Raw genomic sequence first — 20,861 nt, forward strand, 5'->3', positions numbered from 1 at the left:
CTGAATCGTTGCCAGTGTTGACAAGGTCAAAGTTTAGATGACCTCTATAAAGTGTTGTATCTTCTGAAGAAAGTGCTATTTGCTTAGCTGAGTTGTAAAAGTGTAAAACATGAGACAAACCTGTAAATGTAAAATATCTAAACATCTAAAACGGTCCCTCTTTCTGTCTGTTTTTCTGTCTGTCTGTCTGTTTTTCTCTCTCAGACATTATGTGTTGGACATCTCGGATGGTATCGGGACCTTTGGAGAGGTCCGTCTCCCCATCCTGGGCTGCCTGGCTATATCCTGGTTTGTCGTCTTCCTCTGTCTCATCAGGGGCGTTAAATCCTCTGGAAAGGTTAGCCATGCACACACACACACACACACACACACACACACACACACACACACACACACACACACACACACACACACACACACACACACACACACACACACACACAAGCATACTTACACACTCAGGCTTGACCACATATAAAAACAGATGTGAATTATATACCTGCAATATATCTCAGCAGCTTGTGTGATTCTCTGTGTGTCCAGGTTGTGTACTTCACAGCTACCTTCCCTTACCTTGTTTTGACCATCCTGTTCATCCGTGGCATCACTCTGGATGGAGCCATCAATGGCATCAAGTACTACCTCACCCCACAGTGGCAGAAAGTCCTTGATGCAAAAGTAGGCATTTATATTAGCAGGTAGATAAACTGGAAATTGATTTGTTTTCTTTCTTTGAACTGCTTCTGACTGTATGTTGTTTGTTTTTGTAGGTGTGGGGAGATGCTGCCTCACAGATCTTCTACTCCCTGGGTTGTGCCTGGGGTGGTCTCATCACAATGGCTTCCTATAATAAGTTCCACAACAACTGTTTCAGGTTGGTACTCCAGACTTTGGATGAATAAAAAACAAACTATGATTTAACCGTTAGAACCCAATGGATGCAGATTGTGTTCAATTTCCTACGTTCTTCTCGGTTGAATTGCACAGCAGGTATTCATCACAGAGAGATGCAACATAGAGCTGGCATTACATTCCACTTTGTATATATAAAAAAAAAAAAATGATAACGTATTTGTGGGTCTACCCAACAGCTGAGTTATTAGCACATACTGTATCACAGGGGCGTATGCACTGAGTGTGAGTCCCTGGTTTGGACCCCAGAGTCATTCATGACATTTATTTTCCATCAGGCACTGAGCACATATTTTTCCCCACAAACATGGTTCAGATATGGCCAGATTCTAGACAATCTCCTCTACACAACTATAAAAAGATGTCTCTACTGACAATATTTTCTGGTGAGATATATGTAAAAACAGATACAAGATAAATCATGAACAGGTAGCCCCTATAATGACCAAGATATGAACTTAAAAGTAAAGGTAGTGAAATGACTTTGAAAATAGCCTGGGGTTCATAGGGTTAAAGGAGTATTTCAACATTTTGAAAAAAATTGTTGAACACTTCCTTCCCTCCTTACTGGAGCCAGGCAACCATTAGCTTAGCATAAACACTAGAAATGGGAAAACAACATGCCTGGCTCTGTCTAATGGTACTCAAGTAGAGCTTCTGTATATACATTACAAAACGTTTGATGCTAACAAGTTGTGTTTTCATAAAGGTGTTACATCAGGAACTGGACTCTTTAAACAGATGTGTTAATATCAACAGTTGTGTCATTTCCCAACACACTATTTTGAACTGCCAGTTTCTGTTACCTTTAACAAAACAACTGTGTTGAGAGTTTTAATTCAAGGTTGGTGCTGGATTTTCAAACACAGTGGTTGTGTCAAATATAACACAATATGTGTGGCCCTAATAAAAATGCATTATTGTGTTTAAAAAAAAAAATCAAATGAACCAATGAAACAAATGAAAAATGTTCTGCATTGTTGTGATCTGGTTGATTTATTTGTATTTATGGCTAAAAGTCCTTCAGAGTTTGTGCACTCTAATGTCATTCTCAAAAGAATCTTGGTGAGGAGACAAAGAAAACTTGTTGACCTTAAATGTTTGAATTAATGCAGTTGGACTCCTGAAGGAGTCAGGGCAGAAGAGTGATGGAGAAAGTGAGAGGAGCAGTGTGAAATAGTCAGGAGCCAACTTCCAGGCGATAGGTCTAAAACAAGAAGGGGGAGAAAGTGAGATAAAGTTGGACGGGGGGAGGGACAGATACTGCTGTATTTGGACTCGTGTTAAGAGGCTGGTCGCACCGCACTTGAACACCAAGGGAGCGAGCGAGAAGCCGAGAAGCAGGGTGAGATGGAGGAAAGGTTACAGAGGAGGAGATAAGGAGAGGAAGAGATGGCATTTATTTCCCGAGCTTGTCCACACATGCTGACGGAGTGAGGGCGTCGGGGGGAGGTGGGGTTGGATGGGGGCAAGGAGAAAGGCTGAAGAGATAATTTGCTCCTCTGCCAGCAGCTTGAGGTTGTGCTATCTGCGCGCACAGCTGCACGGCGGCCTAATCAGCTTGTGTTCTGCAGCTCCGTCTCCGCAGAGACGCTTTCAGCTCTCCTGTAACACCACCAACCGGTGCACATGCAGAAGTGCAGAGTGTAAGGACAGAGCAGGAGCCTCGTGGGTGAGAAACAGACTGGCATCAAAGTCATCAAAGACATCTGCTGTGATAACCCTAACAGGAAATGTGAGGAAACAAAGCAGTGTGTAACCACATAATTCCCTTGTTAGATCTGAACAAAGTCCAAGTCTGAGTCTGAGTCAGAGAGTGAAGATGAAACAGAGTTCTTCAGGCATCTGAAACCAGTCAGCTTTTCTATAATAAGGACAGCAAGGCAATAAAATGGGACGTAATCGTGTAAACAGACTCACATCTCTTGACCTCAGAGAGTCTGCAAAGAGTTGGAGATCGTAAATTGAACCAGAGTTTTCTCTGACACCACGCAGCAATAAACTATGAAGGTGGTCTTGGACGAACACACATTTTTCAACATTTCATTTCATTTTTATTTTATGACATTTTCACATTTAGAAACTGAAGCTAAACTACTTTATTACTGGAAAAAGAAAAGTTTTTTGTTCCTTTAGACAAAAATTATTTCACACTTGGATTGTATAGTCAATATTTAAATAATGGATTTACAAACTGCTGTTAGATGTAGCAATGTAGGTCATCATTTACCTTGAGACATGCAAATTTAATACAATTTACTTTTGTCTATGAGTGGATTGATCATAATCAAAAGTATTAACTGGTGTCGCTTTAGTAGTTCACAGGTATTACTCTTTAATTTACCATAGAGTTATTCTGTCATTTTACATGCATGTAGTTGTAATTATCAATAATACACTGGTTTAATGTGGAGAATTTGTACCATTTTGTTGTCTTACAGTTTAACGAATGCTCACCCTGTCTTTGTTTTCTCTCGTCCTCATACAGAGACAGCATCATCATCAGTATAACCAACTGTGCGACCAGCGTGTACGCCGGCTTCGTCATTTTCTCCATCCTGGGCTTCATGGCGCATCACCTGAACGTCCCCGTGTCGGAGGTGGCCGACCACGGCCCGGGACTGGCCTTCGTGGCCTACCCAGAAGCCCTCACTCTGCTGCCCATCTCACCGCTCTGGTCCCTGCTTTTCTTCTTCATGCTCATCCTCCTGGGACTGGGGACTCAGGTGAGAACGGGACACTGTGGTGGGAAACATAAACATATTCATGGACTACAGGTTCAGGAGGAATTTTATAGAATCACTCCATTAATTACTTCATTCATTTAAAATCAAGACTGACCCTTTCGTTGATGTTATAAATGTTTTGAGGTCAATGTGGTACTGAGTGTTTACCTTTTTTTTGTTGTTTATTTTTGTTTACCTTTTGCATGTGTTATGCTCAGACTTTGAGTCATTCAGGGCAAGTAGCACGATGGGATGATTAAAAGTGCACAGATGCCTCTCAGTATCTGTTTGTATAGATTGTGTCTTCTCATGTTTGCAGCTGGAGCTTTATAGGATTCCACTTGATTTCCAGTTTACATTTCTGCGGTTAAACCTTACAGATGTCTGTCTTAAAAAAAACAATCAACCAATTTTATCTTCAGGGTTTAGTTGTGTTCGCGGCATGTTGACCACACCTCCATGTTGATGCTGTAAATGGAGCGAGTGACGTCAACAAGAATGAGAACTGATAGGAACTGTGTGCCTCGAGGACGCCCGATTAGATCTGACCTGGATCTATAGATTTGTTTGTAATGTGGAGAGTCTCACATGTCAGTAAGGCGAATGGCAGCAGACTGCATACAGCTCGGGTGGTACTGTGTGCCATATATTTGTCCTCCTGCTGGTGGTCTCCTTACTTTGACTCTTGTGCCACCATGAGGTCGACATTTGCACTTTTGAGTGAAATTAGTTATTGACTATTGGATAGATTGCCACAAAATTTTGCATAACAGTTATGCTAAAATAAGATGGTACACATATTCTACCTACTCAACAAACATAGCAGTATGGTTGATGCATTCAGTTTAACATTGCAGCGCTATTTGAACTGCTGTAAGTGTCTTTTTATTTTACAGTGGGTGTGTACAGATTCAACTTTCTGTGTAGTGGATGAATACATTGTTGCTCACAAGAAATACAGTAGTAACATCTTCATATTCCGGTTAATTCAAAAGAAAAAGATACTGAACATTTCAGGCAGAGGATAAACTGTTTTCTATTTAAAATGTTAGACTTAAAATGTTATTAGTAGAGCCTGACTGATATGTTGGCTAGCCAATACAGATATATCACAGATATAGTTTTATTGGCATACATGGTGGTCGATTCATCTGTCAATATCCCCCTTCATCATGTAAACAGAAATTTTAGCCTCACCTCTCAATTTAATTTAATCCACAAACCTTTCTTCCCTCCTCCTGCAGTTCTGTCTGCTCGAGACCCTGGTGACGGCCATTGTGGACGAGATCGGTACAGACTGGATCATCAGGAACAAAACCGTTGTCACGCTCTCGGTGGCCATCGTTGGTTTCCTGCTGGGCGTGCCGCTCACAACGCAGGTAAGTCTTCAACACCTACAGATCACGTGTTTTAATGAAAGAGGGAGAGGTTTTGACTAAGTTCCTGTTTCTGTGTGCAGGCAGGAATCTATTGGCTGTTACTGATGGACAACTACGCTGCTAGTTTCTCTTTGGTCATTATCTCCTGCATCATGTGCATCTGCGTCATGTATATTTATGGTAAGAAGGGAAAGGGTTTGCTGCTGTGTTCTTAAGGTGGATATTACTCTCACAAAACACATTCTGAGACATGGAAACATGACACAGCACAAGCATGTATGTAATGAGCACAGACAAACGCACATAGACAGACAACAGACATGTAAACACAAGTGGCTAAAGCCTGAGATAACACAGTATGTTTTTACACAGGATGTATATGGAGTGTAGTGCAGTTAATGAGTGTATCTTAAAAGACAATCGTAATGCCAATCGTGTCTGGACTCGTAGCAGCAGGAATATGATTAATGCAGCTCTGAATGATTAGCACTAGTTCATTTCCCAAGCTGTTGACATCATCGTCCAGCCTGCTCCCTCTGAGGCCTCCTGACATTTATCTTTGAGAACGTTTAGATAATCAGGCTCTAGAAATAAAGAGGAATTTGTGTGACACTAACTGAGGGGTTCCCTGTAGTATTATAAGATGTTAATCCAAGCCAATAGACCCGTTATAATGTACATCACATCATTATACGCACATTTGGAATATACTGTATAACTCACAAGTCAGTCCTTAGCAATTAACAGTGCATTAACAATATCTGCCCAGTTGTGATAATTTAATAACATAAGGCTCATTTTGACCGATGTGTTCAATTGCCAAACAGGAAATGTAGTTAATCACCAACTTTAGAGTAATCAAACAATACAGGATAAAAAGAAACCAGGTGAAACAGTCCGTCATGATCATGTGGACCGAGAGGACCTAAAGAGACCACATCCTATCTTACTTAAATCATGTAAAATGTGTAAAATAAAGAATAAATATTTTAGATTTTGCACGATTTCTAGGTTAGTAATCAAATTTAAGCAGATTTGTGGCACTGACTATGTAAACTCCTTTGTAGAAAAGTGTAGATTTCCTTTAGTGGCATGCTTCTATTGAGGTATTGTTCAGATGAGACTCAGGTGGATTTGATCGTCTCATCAGAGAACCTAAATCAACAGTTGTTGTTCCCCAGTTGAAAATACGGCTCAGCTGTGCCTCCAGTTTCTGGCACAGTATTGCTCCTAAAGTAGCACTGTGATTGGAGGAAACATGGCATCAAAACTCTGAGAAAGTATCAGAAGTCAGACTGTTTGACTCTGCATCAAATCATGGCTAGGCTGAGTGTTTCTAAGAGGGCAGTGCACGGAGCTCTAAAACACTTGAAACTGGATCAGCTGTATCCAAAGCACGATCAGGCCGACCAAAAGGGACCACATAATCAGAATATCAATACATCAAGATTTGTTTTGTGAGAGATAGAAAAACAACTTCACAGATACAGTATTTGCTGAATGAAGACTCCAATCAGCAAAAGTCCTGTCAGAAGAAGGCTGCCTCAGAGGATGAGTAGGGGTCTTTAATGACTTCTCAGTCGGGAAACATTTCTGACATCACAAGAAGCTCTTTGGAACGCTGTCAGATCATGCAGAGATAACACCATAATCACTTTTGGAGTCCATATTGCTGTCATTAAAGCAAAAGGGAGGGCAAGACACAAATATTCTGAAATATGTTTCACAGATTCAATTTTTCAACCAGATTAATCAGAGCCTGACTGGATGCTAACTTTTCATTCCCTTGCAGGTCACACGAACTACTTCAAAGACGTTGAGATGATGTTGGGTTTCCCTCCTCCGCTCTTCTTCAAAGTCTGCTGGAGATTCATCTCCCCGGTCATTATCTCTGTAAGTGAACACACACACACCTGCTGATCTGAGACTAGCCATAGTGATTGAATCTGTTGTCAAAATGTGACATAGCTGCAGCCATTTAAAAAAAGTTCGCATCTTGAAACACGTTTGGAGATTTTATTGTGGCAGGACACAAAGCACACAGTGGTTCAGCAGTCTGAAGGATGTCGAGTGGACGCTTCTCGACTTTCCTGTGTTGCTGACACATTGTTAGGGACCTGACCTACATTTGAGCTGCCATTGACTCTAATCTGGTTGGCTACTGTTGGCTTTGTTTCCAGTATAACCCTCTAAAAGCAAATCTTTCTGACTGGGAAATGGACACATGCAGCTGCTATCAACGGGATTTCCCAAGCAGGCGTATTAGTTCGCTAAGCTGCTGGGCCAACCAAGAAATTCATTGTTGTGGATTACTGGTCAGATTTTAGCCACTTTTGTTCTCTCTTTCATTTCACTATGCAGATTAATGCCCTGCCCTCGAGGGCCTCTGCAAGAGCTGTGACTAAAACCCACTGCTGTTGGGTATAGTGAGGATTTATGATCTTAATGATCTGCAACTTTTAAATAAGTATTTTCTGATGTCCTGCTGCCAACTGTCACCTGTACTGAGTCAAATCATTACTCAGTTACTCAGTTCTGTTGTATATTGGAAGTTGTACCTATCGCTGTAAAACTGATGGGGAAAATACAATGTAATCTATCTTTTTTTTTTTTTTTTTTTTAACCAATTTTAAATGTAAAATCACCCTGACACATGGTCCCAGAACACTTTACAATCACAAAATGACATAAGGAAACAATGAACAAAAAATGACATGAAAAACATCAGTGTTCAAAAAGTAGCATGACAAACTGTAGGATTTATTAATCAGAAAAGTTTTAAGCCTGCTCTTTAAAGGAGAGAGGATGTCTGTCTCCCAGTTTACTTTTGGAAACTCACCTGCACTTTGAAAGCAAAGTGTTTCGTTTGGATAATATGGTACTATGAGGTCTTTAAAATATGATGGTGCTTGGTCATTAAGGGCTTTATATGTAAGAAGAAGGAGCCAGTGAAGAGAAGCTACTATGGCAGAAATGTGATTTCTCTTGCTAACTCCCATCAGTACTCTGGTGCAGCATTTTGAGTCAACTGGAGGCTTTTCATTGGGGCATCCCGATAATAAGGAATTAACATAGTCCAGCTAAAACGACAGGATGTTCACACAGATTAGAGAAGGCTGTCCTCGAGACTTGATTTATATGTGAATTAAAGAACATGTCCTCGTCAAAAATAACCCAAATTTCCCTGACAGTATTACTGGAGTCCAAGGTAATGCTATCCAGACTAACCATATAGGTAGATACTGAGTTTCTAGGGTGTTTAGGGCCAAATAATTTCAGTTATATCTGAGTTTAGAAGTAGAAACTTACTGGTCATCCAGGCCTTTATGTCTCCAAGACATGCTTGAAGTTGGATGAAAAGTATTGGTCCCAGTACAAGACCCTGGGGAACTCCATGACTAAATGATGTGTGCTTACAAGAGTCATCATTAACATGAACAAATTGAAATGTATCAGATAGATAATTAGTTGACATGCCGTTTGCCAAATTATGTCATTAAATATTCATTTCAAGTAGTTGGACATGAGTTCTCTCCAAAGATGTACTGAAGGAAAGGTTTTAACATATAAACTGATTATGAACTATATTTTTGAATAAAGTTACATTTCAATAACTGTCTGTTTTGTGTTCCTGTAGTTCATCCTGATCTTCACCGTGATCCAGTACAAGCCCATCACTTACAATAACTACGTGTATCCCGGCTGGTCCTTGGCTATCGGCTTTTCCATGGCTCTATCCTCAGTGGTCTGCATACCCGTCTATGCCCTCTACAAGATCTCAAGGTCCCCAGGAGCCACCTTCAGAGAGGTACAATACCCCTCTTGTGCCCTCACACTTGGCTTCTATAACATCTCTGTTGTAAAATATAATAAAATACAGCTGAGAACAGCAATGCACAGTACTATAGGTAAAAGGCTGAACATCACTCTAACATTAACATGTTAGAGTTAACATGTATAAAAATAAAATAAAAACAGGTCAGCAAGTTCAAACTAAGTGTTTTCATGAGTGCACCTGAAGTTAAAGCACTAAAAGCTTAACTGAGTGACAGAAAAGGCTCTAAAGTGGACCATATTTTTTTGAAAGAATTTCAAAAATGATTCAAGTTGAAGCCCTTTAGATATTTGAATTGCCAGTATGTATTGTGTCAACTCTGAAAGCAGCCGAACTATCAGTTGATTTCAAAACCACGAACAGTGTTAACATCTCAGTTGAAGTATTTCAGATTTTCATTTAAAATAAACAGCAGTTGTTATTGTCAGTTGATGCTGAGATCACTTGAAATGCCATTTGAAATGTGAGGGCCTGTCCGGGATAACTGCGCATTTTCAGACATTCTCTTCAGGGAGAAGTTGATAGTATTGCATTGGGTTGTACATACAAAAAGTGACACAACTAGTTGAGTAACAAATTAAAAAAGAGAGTAAGGCTTGTGTCTCGTCTCCACACAGCTGGCCAATCACAGCGTGTTAGTGGTGGAGAGTCGTTGGTTTCCAACATGCAGACAAACCATAAATCTTGATAAAGTGGAGAAAGCAATTGAACTGTCATTTAAAGTCCATTTGCAGTATAGCTAGGGGGTTTTGGTCTGTGTTTTCTTATTTCCCCTCACCTTCCCAGGGACTGCAGATGAAAATTAGCTTGTAGCTAAATCTGGCACAAAACATCTTTTTGAGATTAACCTATTTTGTATGTGGTCCCTGTTATAAATAAATGTAATAAACTAAAACGTAAGAGTATGCCGTGGCAGCTGTTGAAGATAAACTGAAAAAATGGAGGGCATTTGAAATCAAAATTAAAGTGTCAGTCACACCAAAGTGTTTGCACTTTACGAAGGAGGATCAGAAAGTTGCGAGGCTGCTCCTGTTGTGCACAAAGGGAGTGCAGCACTGTGACGTGCATGGAGCAGGGGGAAGCTATAACTTTTTCAGTAATCCAAGTTCACATGATTTTATGACAACTGGCATGTGCGATGTCACAATGGACTTGAGCGGAGAGTGCACATCAGACTCAGGAAATCTGCAACCGAGGCCCTCAAAATGTTTCAGAAAGCCCCCTGCAATGAAGAAACGAGCCGACCGAGGTGTTTTGAGTGACGTTCCTCCTGATCTTTGGACCTGTTCAAATGAGTCTCCCCAAATTGTCTGCCCTGAATGATGTGTTCCTCTTTTTTCATCCCATGTCAGCGGTTGAAGTACGCATGCCGAGCACATCCAAAGTGGGGCCCTGCCCTGCAGGAGCACCGGACAGGCCGCTACGCCCCCATGGCCTCCGAAGACACTGTGGAGACCCGTCCCCTAAAGGAGAAGGAGGAGCTGAAGGAAGAGCAGAAGGAGGAGGAGAAAGAGAAGGAGAAAGAGAAGGAGAGGAAGGATGAGATCAGCCTCACCATCCAGGGAAGCAACGGCTCCACCAACACACACAACAACCCCAATCCCAGCGCATAGACGGCACCCCGCTCTATCAGCGCCAGCGGGCCCGGCCCAAGCGCCCGGCCCCCGCGCCCCACCGTCTCCTCTTTCTCTTCCACCCTTTTCCTCCCTTCTCTCCTCCATCCTCACCCCGCTTTCCCACAGCCCTCTGTGGGGGAGATCCCATTCGCTGGAGACCTTTACATATTGTAAGGGCTTATTATATCTATCCTAACCTCTTCTATCTATCTGTGTGTTGTCTCTAGATAAACGAAGAAAAACAAAAACTAAAGGAAGAAAAAAAAAAAAATTGGGTCATCATCCAAAAGATTTGTGTGTATGTTAGAGCGTGTGGGTTGTTAATTTGTTCCACATAATTTAATAATGCAGTTTGTTTTTTCCTTTCAGTTTTTGTAAAACTTGTATATGTCATCTTCATATGCAGTTAGAGGTACAGTAGATTGTGAAGCTGCATGTCTTTGTTTTGTGCATGCAGCAACATAGAGACACACACTGTTCTCCTTTATTCTGTTAGCTGGCCCTGTTTGGGATGGGGGACTTTGTATAGGCAGTGATTTGACAGCTGGAGACTTGTTGTGATTCAGTAACATAGAGGAGGAGGAGGAGGAGGAGGAGGGTAAACTGTGCCTGTACTGGCCATTTACAGTTTGATGATGCTAAAAGATAGAAATAGACTCTATTCTACAGCCAGAAAAAGAGGCGGATACACTCGTTCACACTCATACACTCTGTATATTTTACAGCACACAGTGACCTCAACCGTAGTTGATCTCAGCTTAAGACTAAGCCTGTTGTTTTTTATGATGCTTCTTCTTTAAAAAAAAAAAAAAAAAAAATCTACAGAGGACAAATATTTAACCCACGAGATGACAACTGACACTTAGGGCTGATTTTTGGTGGAAATTTCCTCCATTACTAACTTCTTTTTTTTTTTTTTTATTAAAGCTGCTTAAACTTTGAGAACTCAGCAGAGAAACATCAGTGAACTTTAACTGTACTGTAACTCTCTGCATTCACACACACAGACACAGACACACAAACACACACAAAGCATATTTGTTTTTGACAGAAGAGGTCCCAGTGTCCATTTCTCAGGGTCCAAGTGAAGGTAGTAAACTTTGCGGTTCCTCGCCTGTGGAAACCTTATCTCGACCGAGTTGGCCTGTTTAGATTGTACGGACTAAAACCACCGAACTTCCCTCGCTGTCGAAAAACGCCTACACACACACACACATACACACACACACACATACAAAACAGGTGGATGCAACTCTGTATATAGAAGTGCCATCTCTTCTTTAAGTCTTCCAGGCGTTCTTTTTGAGTGAAATGCATCTTGGGATGTGCTCTGTGAAGAAGAATCCGGGCTAGGAAGGATTATAAGTGTGTCGTAGTCGGTGTCTCCCGTGGGTCGTAGCAATCTTGCCCCATTCAGGCGTGTTACCAAAAGCATTACCCAAGTTTTCCTGCACATGTTTTTGGTAACATATGTATCTCAGAGACGGATATACTGTCAGTCTCCTACGGTCAGTGGAACCTTTAATGTATTTACAGACACTTGTTTTAAAGCTCTGAGCCAAGCTGTGCTGTAACTGCTGGAGAGACAGAAAACAGAGAGACGCTGCTTGCTTCCAGAAGGAACCAGAATAAACTCTTCAATGAATTATGTAGTTTTAAATGTAGCTGCATAGAATCTCAGTAGAAGTCTCCTTTTTACCTCTCATTATTGTAAAGTAACTTAGTAAATAATAATAAAGACAGCATATGTTTATTTTGTACAAAAAAAAGAGAAAACTACAGAATCCTAACTAACCATGTTTACCATTCCTCATCTGTGACTTGATTTGTTGTTGTATTGTCGGAGGGTGCGATACGATAGAGAGGGGTCTCTTTAATGCAGGGTTGGGTTTCCCCCGAGTGGGTCTGATTGGAAAGCGTCCAGCACAACGCTGTAGTAGTGTGGTGGTACAAAGACAGAACAAACACATGAGAATAGTTTTGTTTCTAGACAGCTATGTGAAAACCCCACGTTCCTTTGTGTTTTCATCCTCAGATGCTTTGTCAGACGCCTGCTCAGGTGGCGGTGAGATGCTTTTAGCTTCACAAGGCAGGGAGGATTTTCGGGGATTGCTTCAGCTCTGGCTCTGTTTCTTTACTTTGTGTTGTCGAGTTTTATACAGTGTGTAAGCAGTCAAATAATCAGTTTGGATAACTAGAGGGCTATGATACCTGTGTGAGCATTGAACATTCTAACATAATATACAAAATTGCATATTATGTACCACATTTTTATGTCAAGATATTCTTTACTTTTTTGCTGGGAGTTAGGTGAGGATATTGATTTCAAACTCACAGATCAGCTCGCTTAGGTAAGCATAAAGACTGGAAACAAGGGGAAACAGTTTCCCTGGGTCTGTTTAAAGATAACAAAATCTGCCTACCAGCACCTCGAAAACTCACATTTTAATGTGTTACATCTTTCTTTAATCTGCCATTGATTGAAAAAAAAATAAATAAATAAAAAAATGATGGTTGCCTGGCAACTGGTTTGGACAAGAGTCTGACACACTGGTGTCTGAGAAGCGGGAAAGTTTCTATTTGGGAACATCCGACAACCTGAGAGCGTTCACAAACAGGACCAGAACATTTCTTTTCTTTTTTTTTTTGCTGTCAGAACACACGTTGCCATTTCAATGAGTCATAATTGGCATCAATAGTTGTTTGGGTATTTTTATACAACTTAAACAAATAGGATTGGTGAGCTTTCTGGAGGGCTTAAAGGTGAGTTTTGGACAGGAGCAGGCTCGAGTTGTCCGCCTGTTTCTAGTCTTTTCACTTACCTGAAGCTCGTTTTAGCAGACAGACATGTTAGTGGTATTGATCTTCTACAAGCAAAAAGGCAAATAAGCACAATTCCCAAGAATTTTAGGTCCAACATGTTTTTGAAATACTGAAGTACATTGTGCAAACTTCATTCAATAGTCATTCTCTTCTTTCACCACGACTCCCCTCAAGCATATCTTCAGAAGAGGACAGTGGTTTCTAACATGACAGTGCAGTTGCTCCAATGTTCCACAAGATGGAGCATTGCTGACACTCAGGGTAGTAAAAGGCACAACAACAGTGTGGCTGACAACTGAAAACAGAAAAAGCCCAACTGTCACGAGGCTAAAAACAAATTGTTTCTCATCAGGAAAGTAACAGTGAAAGAAGTCAATGTTACGTACAGGAACTCAAATGTAGTGAATCACGATAAGCACAGTGAGCATTGTGAACCAAGCACACATTTCTGCCCAGGTTTTTAGCAGGCTTTTGTACAAGGAAAGATTCTTGGAAATGTGTCGACGATGGAGAACTGTAGCTGTGGCTGTTAGTTAGCGGTCTGTTTTCACCCTCTGGTTCTGGTTTATTCCTTAAATATTTGCACCACATGTGACATATTTTGTACTAGTGTTTATTTTTAATTCAAGTACTGCAAAACCAGGTGCTCTATGAAACAAGACATTATCACCATCCTCTAACCCAACTATACTGTGTTGCTTCTTCTGAACCACTTAGGAAGTCCACTTTCTAACTGAGGATTTACTCTCTTAAAGAGGTGAACATGAACTTCTTTTTCTCAGTGTATTCGGGGACAGCTCGTCATGTTCGTGGTTGCCTGTCTCGTGTGTTCATGTCGTAATAAGTGAAGCTTAGCCACCGTGCTATCTCTCTATATACCCCAACCCTTGCCATCTCCGCTGGCCCCGCATCTCTTCCTCCCATTGTACAGTAATGTAAAAAAAAAAATTATATAATCGGACTGCGTGTGTGTTTGTCTTTGCTTTTAATTTTTTTAGGGGCGGGTCAGTGTGTTTTTTTGCGGGTCGGGGTGAGGGCGGGTATCGACTGATATGGATTTTGATTTGTCATTTTTGTCGTAGCGTAACGTAGACGATGTCAGGTGTATCGTGCATTCTGTGTGTAGTGGATTAGCTCTTACTGCTGAGCCTGCATGTAGAGCAGGCGTAGTGTCTTTACTGACATGTATTGATGTCCATGTACCTCTAATCTATCAGAACTAGCTAAGTCCTATTCTGCTAATACTATACAGCCTATCTTTTAAGAAGAGAAAAAACATTTTGTACTAAAAGAAGAGAAGGAAAACTACGTATTTTATCTTCAGATTTTAATCATTGTTTGTCCATCTTCAATGACACCACTTTTTTTTGTTTGTTTTAGAAGTTGTAGTCAATTAAGATAAAGCCAGCTGATATTAAAAGCATTGCCAAACAAAAAGCTTTGGATCGAAACTTGAACTACAAAAGAATGGTTCGTTTTTACTGCGAGCTCTGGTGTCGACAGCGGCTGCAGCTACATGACGATGCTTTTGTGTTTTGTCTTGTTTTTGTTTTTGTTTTAACAATATTGCATCTACTTTAAGCTGTTTCACCCAGAGCAGTGCCAACAGTCACACGTCACTGTTTACCTTTAACATCCTGTGGCCCTTAACTCGAGCAGTTTCTGTCTAGTAGTTTAAAAAAATGAGCAAAATCAAAACACCAAAATTACTCTGCAACCAGGACAGAATCAGCATCAGGAACTCACGTTTTCATTCTTGTGCATAACACTGTTAGAAAATATAAATTTATGTGGACATTTTAGGCAAATAATGTGGCATATGTATCAGACAAAAGGTCCAGATATTATTTTAAATTGATTTATTTCTCTTGTTGGTAATATAAACGTAATAATTGTCCCATCTTAAAATATGAATACCCCATTGCTTATCATCACTGAATACTGAGGTGGCTGTGCAGAAAGTCGTAAACAAGGCAAAGGTACGGAGCACTTTTGTACACAAAGTCACAGCACAACTGCTCAAGTGTAGTATAAAAGAAAATGAAACAAAACTGTGATTTTTACCTTGTTTCTGTGGTTCTCCATAAGCGACAGAGCATTACCTCTTGTATTTCTTACTACTGCTCTTATAAGCATAATCTCATGTTGCAGCACTTTAAAGAAATCATTAGTTTTTTATAAGCAACAGGAAATATATGTATAATTACAATAATAATTCACGTGTCCATTCTGAAGAAAAAGCAAGCGAAGTAAATAATGTATTTTTCAGTGGTTTGGCTGAAAGAATTTGCTGTGTTGTTGTTATGCCAATGTGAATTGTTACATGGGGCGAGTGGAGAGAAAAAGCACAAGTGAGAAAAGAGAACACAGTTCTTCTTGTACCTTCTATCATATCTATCTGTCTATCTATCTAACAATGTCCGTTCTTCTTGTTCTTTCAACCTATAGGGCCAAAATCCATTGAAATGTCTTAGTCCTGTCAGCTGTATATCGTAAACTGTTGAATTACAAAATGGTAAATAAAATCTATTTTAAAGATCACTTCTGGGGTTTTATTTTGAAAGTCTTATGTGTTATATGTTGATTTCAATGGAGGGGCAGAATTTGGAATATTTGTGTGTATGTGTGTAAATATTGACTACTATATATGAGTACTATATTTGACTATTATATTTTCGTTAAATTATACTACATGTTTTGGTTGTCAGACGTTGAATAACTTTACTCTCCAAATCATTTTTATTCTATGGAAATGTAGTTTATTGAAATGACTTTATGACAGATACTTCCCAAAAAATAAACAGGTTTTTTCTGGTAAAGCGTGCATGATCAAAACTGTCAAATCATTATGACCCCTTAAAGCCAGATTATATTACATTTGAAACAAGGAAAACCACAATCCTCTTCTTACAGATTAAAAGTTGAAACCTTAAGAAATAAAATGCACCTTTCAATACACTGTAGCCTTGCTTGATCTGGTTTGATCAGCTAATTTTAGCTATGATAAGGCGTCAGTCCACCAGATAATACGGTGTTAGTATCTTCTTTCGCCAACAGGCACCTTTTACCTCCTACGAAGGTCATTTGACAAATACAAAAGTGATAAAGTTCACAGGGAGGCAAGATGAGGGTGGTTGGATGATCCAAACCCAGAACTTTCACCCAAGAGACCAGGGTTTAAATCTGTGAGAAAGCAATGTGGGGGTTCTTTGAAAAGATCTTTAACTAAGCCGAACCCAGTGGTTTTGCTGCCTAACACGAACTATATGGTTTTCCGGAGTCGAACCATGAGGGTCAGGTGAGGCAAAATATTACACAGACACAGTATTATGTATTGCACAGACGGTTGTATTACACACTTTGGTTTGGGTTTGCAAGTTAGCAAGATTTATTTATTATTTTGTTATTTTATAATTTTCCTTACATTATCCAGTGAGTGTGCAGACTTTCAGCAAGTCAACAAAGTTTAATATTTTTTTTAAATAAAAGAAGTATGCAATTCACCAACTGACATGTTTGTTGTTTTTCTGTAAACAAGTTGGACAGGTAGTGCCACCACGGATGTAGTAATCACTCAGGAGATCACCGAAAAGCCAACGTAAAACCTACAAATAACCCAATACAGACTTTTTTAATGTTCACAATGAAACATTCCTTTTACAAAACATTTACCAGAAAGGAGTCAAGATGGATTGATGAAGAAATGTTTACTTGTGAAACAGCAGCAGAGATTTTCTCCTCTCTCGACTTCTCTTTAGCAGCAAGTAAAGACAAATTGTCCAGTATTTAACAAGAAGAAAGCAAAGAGGGAAACAAGCCATACAGCACTGATCTCTGTGTAAACCTTTGCACCCACAGAGAGCATCGCAGCAGCCCTGTTTGTGTTCCACCAAACAGTTAGCTTTGTTAGGCAGTGAACTGCAGAAGGCAGGTTGGAGTGTCATGTCATGACTTTCCAATTAGATGGGATTGAAGAGGCCATTTATGTAAAATTCATAGTGCTCTTTCTTGTGTTTTTGTGTGGGATTAGTGTCGGAGGATTTCACAATAAAACGTCTTAATAAACTACAATGTATTCAACAGCTTACAGTTTATCATATGTTTTACGTCTTTCATTTAATGTATATTTTGCACGATATCCTTTTTCAACTTTCTTTAACAGAATAATAAAGACATTGTGTTTTTAGAATTTACAGGATTTTGGCTTAGTGGCCAAAGTCAAGGGTTGAACACAACATGACAATGAAGAGGCTCAGCAACATTTATAATGTCCTGATTACTGGATGAAAGGGGCCACTGAAATGAGCACAGTACCAGGTGGAGTCAGAGGAGGGCAGCACGGCTGTAAATATAAAATTAATTTCACATGAAGGCACCGCTGCAACACAGTAAGTCATCGCAGGTATGAAGAGTATTTCAAGCTCCAGACGTGCCTGCAAGCAAACAGCCAAATGTTGCGTCATTAAAAAAAAGTCCAGTTGCGAGATTTGATCTTTTTATATGCACTCAATGGACATTTATTTTAATATTGTAGTGCCTTTAGGGTCTTTGAATAAACAACAGAATACGTTAAACGAGATGAGAGCAATCTTTGTTGACAATACAAAAGAGATTATATTTTCCTCCAGGGGACCTCATTTATCCAGACTGTCGATACAAATAGACCTAAATATCCTGTGTCACTGAAACGCTGTGTGACATTTGTCTTGTCAGTATGGAAGACAAAAGATGTCATTATCACAAGATCCTGAATTATTCATTTGGAGATCCTGACATTCTAATTATGAGAAAATATTATCTCATAATTTCAAGATTGTGTACATTAGACTAATACAGCAGGAACTGGGGAAATTTGCCTGAGGATTTTCAGGTTTGTAAGATTTCTTCAGAGACAGTTGTCAGTACCTCTGGTGGTACACAGCAAAAAGGAACTATTACTGGTTGATTCGGCATAATGTAAACAAATAAAGGCTTCAAACAGTGGAACTCACTGTATCCATGGCAACACTCTACTTCCTGTTTTTTGTAAAAGTTTGCGTCTTGTCACACAAGTGAGAACTTTTAATATGACATAACACCTCCACCATCGCCCCTGTCTGTACAGCAATGATTTATTACCCCCCTAATGTTTTTCTAGATCTTTTATATCAGAGATTATGAATAAGTAATAAATACAAGATAAGGTCTTCTAATTATTTTGCACTTGATTGTTCTCAGTAAGGTTTTGGTGCTGCAGAGCACAAACATACCCTGCGTTCCAATATCCATACCACCATACTAATTATTATGCCAGAAAATGATTTAGTATTGCGATGGATATGACCAAGCAGGTCAAAGGTCCAAGCGCATTTTACAGTGAAGTGGTATGTCCTAATTGTATGCATACTACATGCAACAGTCGTATCTATACAAGGGTAGCGGCAGTATGTACTAAAAGTAAAAAAAAAATATTATGCGATTCGGAGCGCAGGGATAGTATGCATCCTGTAGAAACCATTACATCGGATTTTGAGACATCTAAACAGATTAAATAGACGAACGTGATGGTTAAACAGAAGGTTTAATCTGACGGTGCTGATTAACCAAAATCTGAAGTCATCATTGATTGAGGCTGATAAATATGCAAGCCTTCATCCTTAGAACTTACAGCGTGGCCCTTTATGCGCCATCAAGTGGAATCAGATTCAGGCCCTGAGAAAGTTTTTGTAATCTAAAACTACATATTCTTGGTGTTAGATGCCTGTGAAATAATGTTCACAAATAATTTCACACTCTGCACTTGTATTTCACCTTTTGTGTGCATGTGAAACAAAATTGCATGCTCGTATCTGAATGTGTAAGCTTGTAAATGTTGTCCTTTGGAAAAGGTTATCCAATGTATTGCAAGGAAAATTAAAAAAAAAAGGCCCAAAAAAGTGGAATCCAAAACAAGACAGAGTGACGGTGGCTGTAAGGATCACCAGACTTTTCTTTACGGTCACAGCAACTGCAGCCAAGCCATTTTATCGCTGGGCCATAACATCCATCATGCGTGCCACCAGGCTACAGGATTTAGCAACATAATGAACACAGCTCCATGTCAGTGGATTGTTACCTGAAACACACCCACAAGACTCCTTAGTTTCATCGACATCCTGCTGTTTTTTGAGTCTGCTTATCAGACACACAATGTCATGAGCTCTAGCAGTCCTGTTCAGGACAGATAGGAAAAAACATGATCCGCAGACTCAGCCGTTAGAATAGGACAGCAATGGCATTATAAGCACTTTTCCAGACAGTAACAGACAGAGGACAGGTATGGAGGTGTTGATTATCATCCTTCAACGCTAACCATATTGTCCTCACAACAACACTGCAGTGGCGTGTTACAGCCTGTGTGTCAAGGGTGGCTGAATGACACTTCTCAGACTGAAGGTTTTGTTTTTGACAGAAAGTAATTTTCCTGCTTGTGAGACCATTGTTGCATTTTGTTTGAAAGGTGACTCCAGTTCTGGGAACCAAATCTTTCTCTTTACCAGGACTGAAATAGCCCAGACAGGGTCACAGCGAGCAAGCTGTCGGTCCTCCACTTTTGTCAGCTGTAATATACAATATATCCGCGGATGTGACACCTTTACTTTATACTTTCATGAATAAGGTCAAGGAGCGAGTGAGAGTGGCTGTTATTGTTATTCACCATGTGACACTATCAGGAGATTCCCGGAAGAGCGCATCATCCTGATGATCAAGCAGGGATTTTAACAGAGTATTAGAGCAGAGTTGTGAGGGGGATCATCAGAAGGTTAAACTTAAGTATTAATCTGAAATACTTGGTGCAATCGATTAATGTCATTTATCAAACTAAAGTGCTAAACACGTTGTGGTTCCACCGACTCCAGTGTGATGATTTGATACTTGCTACTTTGCTTTTTTTGTTGTAAATTTGTTTTTGTTTTTGGGTGTCGTTGGTTCAACAAAACAAATCATTTAAAGTTGTCACCTTGGACTTTTTGACCGGATTGTTGGTTGTTCAGCATTAAACAATAACATTTGGCAGAGACACACATGGTCCCCAAGTGACTAACTTTTCATGTCAAGTGACATTTTCGAGATTCCCATTACCCTTGAGTGTACTTCGCATATGTTAACGAGTTAACACACGGTAAACTTTATACCTGAAGTTATAATATATATCCTCTAATTTCAGCCTGCTATCACAACATAGTGTATTCTACACCCTTCAGTGCACTAGATATCATGTTAGTGTCACAATTAGCCTCGCCGAGGCGTGAATAGCACATGCATGGTATGACCAGGGTCAAGAAGGAGGACATGTGATGGAGGTCATATGATTAAGTAGGGAGAAGACCAGGGGTCCTCCAGGAGACAAGTATTTGAATTCAAGCTTAAGTAACTTACTTAATGTATTGTATTTAACTGAGGTACCGTATGTTAAATAACCTGCATGACGTACGTATGTACGACTTTCCATAAAATTACTTATTTTAATCTAAACCATGATCTTTTCATTACCTTAACCAAGTAGCTTTGACACTTGAACTGAACTAAACTGCAACTGTGTCACATTTAA

General features: G+C 39.9%; 1 protein-coding gene across 2 annotated transcripts in view; it reads left to right on the forward strand.

The window, feature by feature from the left end:
- Positions 1 to 15,832, forward strand: part of slc6a9 (solute carrier family 6 member 9) — a 78,224-nt gene extending 62,392 nt beyond the window's left edge. For both annotated transcript variants that reach the window (XM_069164438.1, XM_069164437.1), the window contains 9 exons: positions 205 to 337; positions 544 to 678; positions 771 to 874; positions 3,401 to 3,638; positions 4,883 to 5,017; positions 5,098 to 5,197; positions 6,810 to 6,910; positions 8,655 to 8,825; positions 10,205 to 15,832. In XM_069164438.1, the coding sequence (XP_069020539.1) occupies positions 205 to 337; positions 544 to 678; positions 771 to 874; positions 3,401 to 3,638; positions 4,883 to 5,017; positions 5,098 to 5,197; positions 6,810 to 6,910; positions 8,655 to 8,825; positions 10,205 to 10,465 (1,378 nt within the window). In that variant the 3' untranslated portion in view covers positions 10,466 to 15,832. The remainder of the gene's footprint in view (positions 1 to 204; positions 338 to 543; positions 679 to 770; positions 875 to 3,400; positions 3,639 to 4,882; positions 5,018 to 5,097; positions 5,198 to 6,809; positions 6,911 to 8,654; positions 8,826 to 10,204) is intronic.
- Positions 15,833 to 20,861: the final 5,029 nt, after the last annotated feature.

Source organism: Embiotoca jacksoni, unplaced genomic scaffold (assembly GCF_022577435.1).
Source record: "Embiotoca jacksoni isolate LCO1_2020_lvr unplaced genomic scaffold, fEmbJac1.0.p SCAF_31, whole genome shotgun sequence".
NCBI lineage: Eukaryota > Metazoa > Chordata > Actinopteri > Embiotocidae > Embiotoca > Embiotoca jacksoni.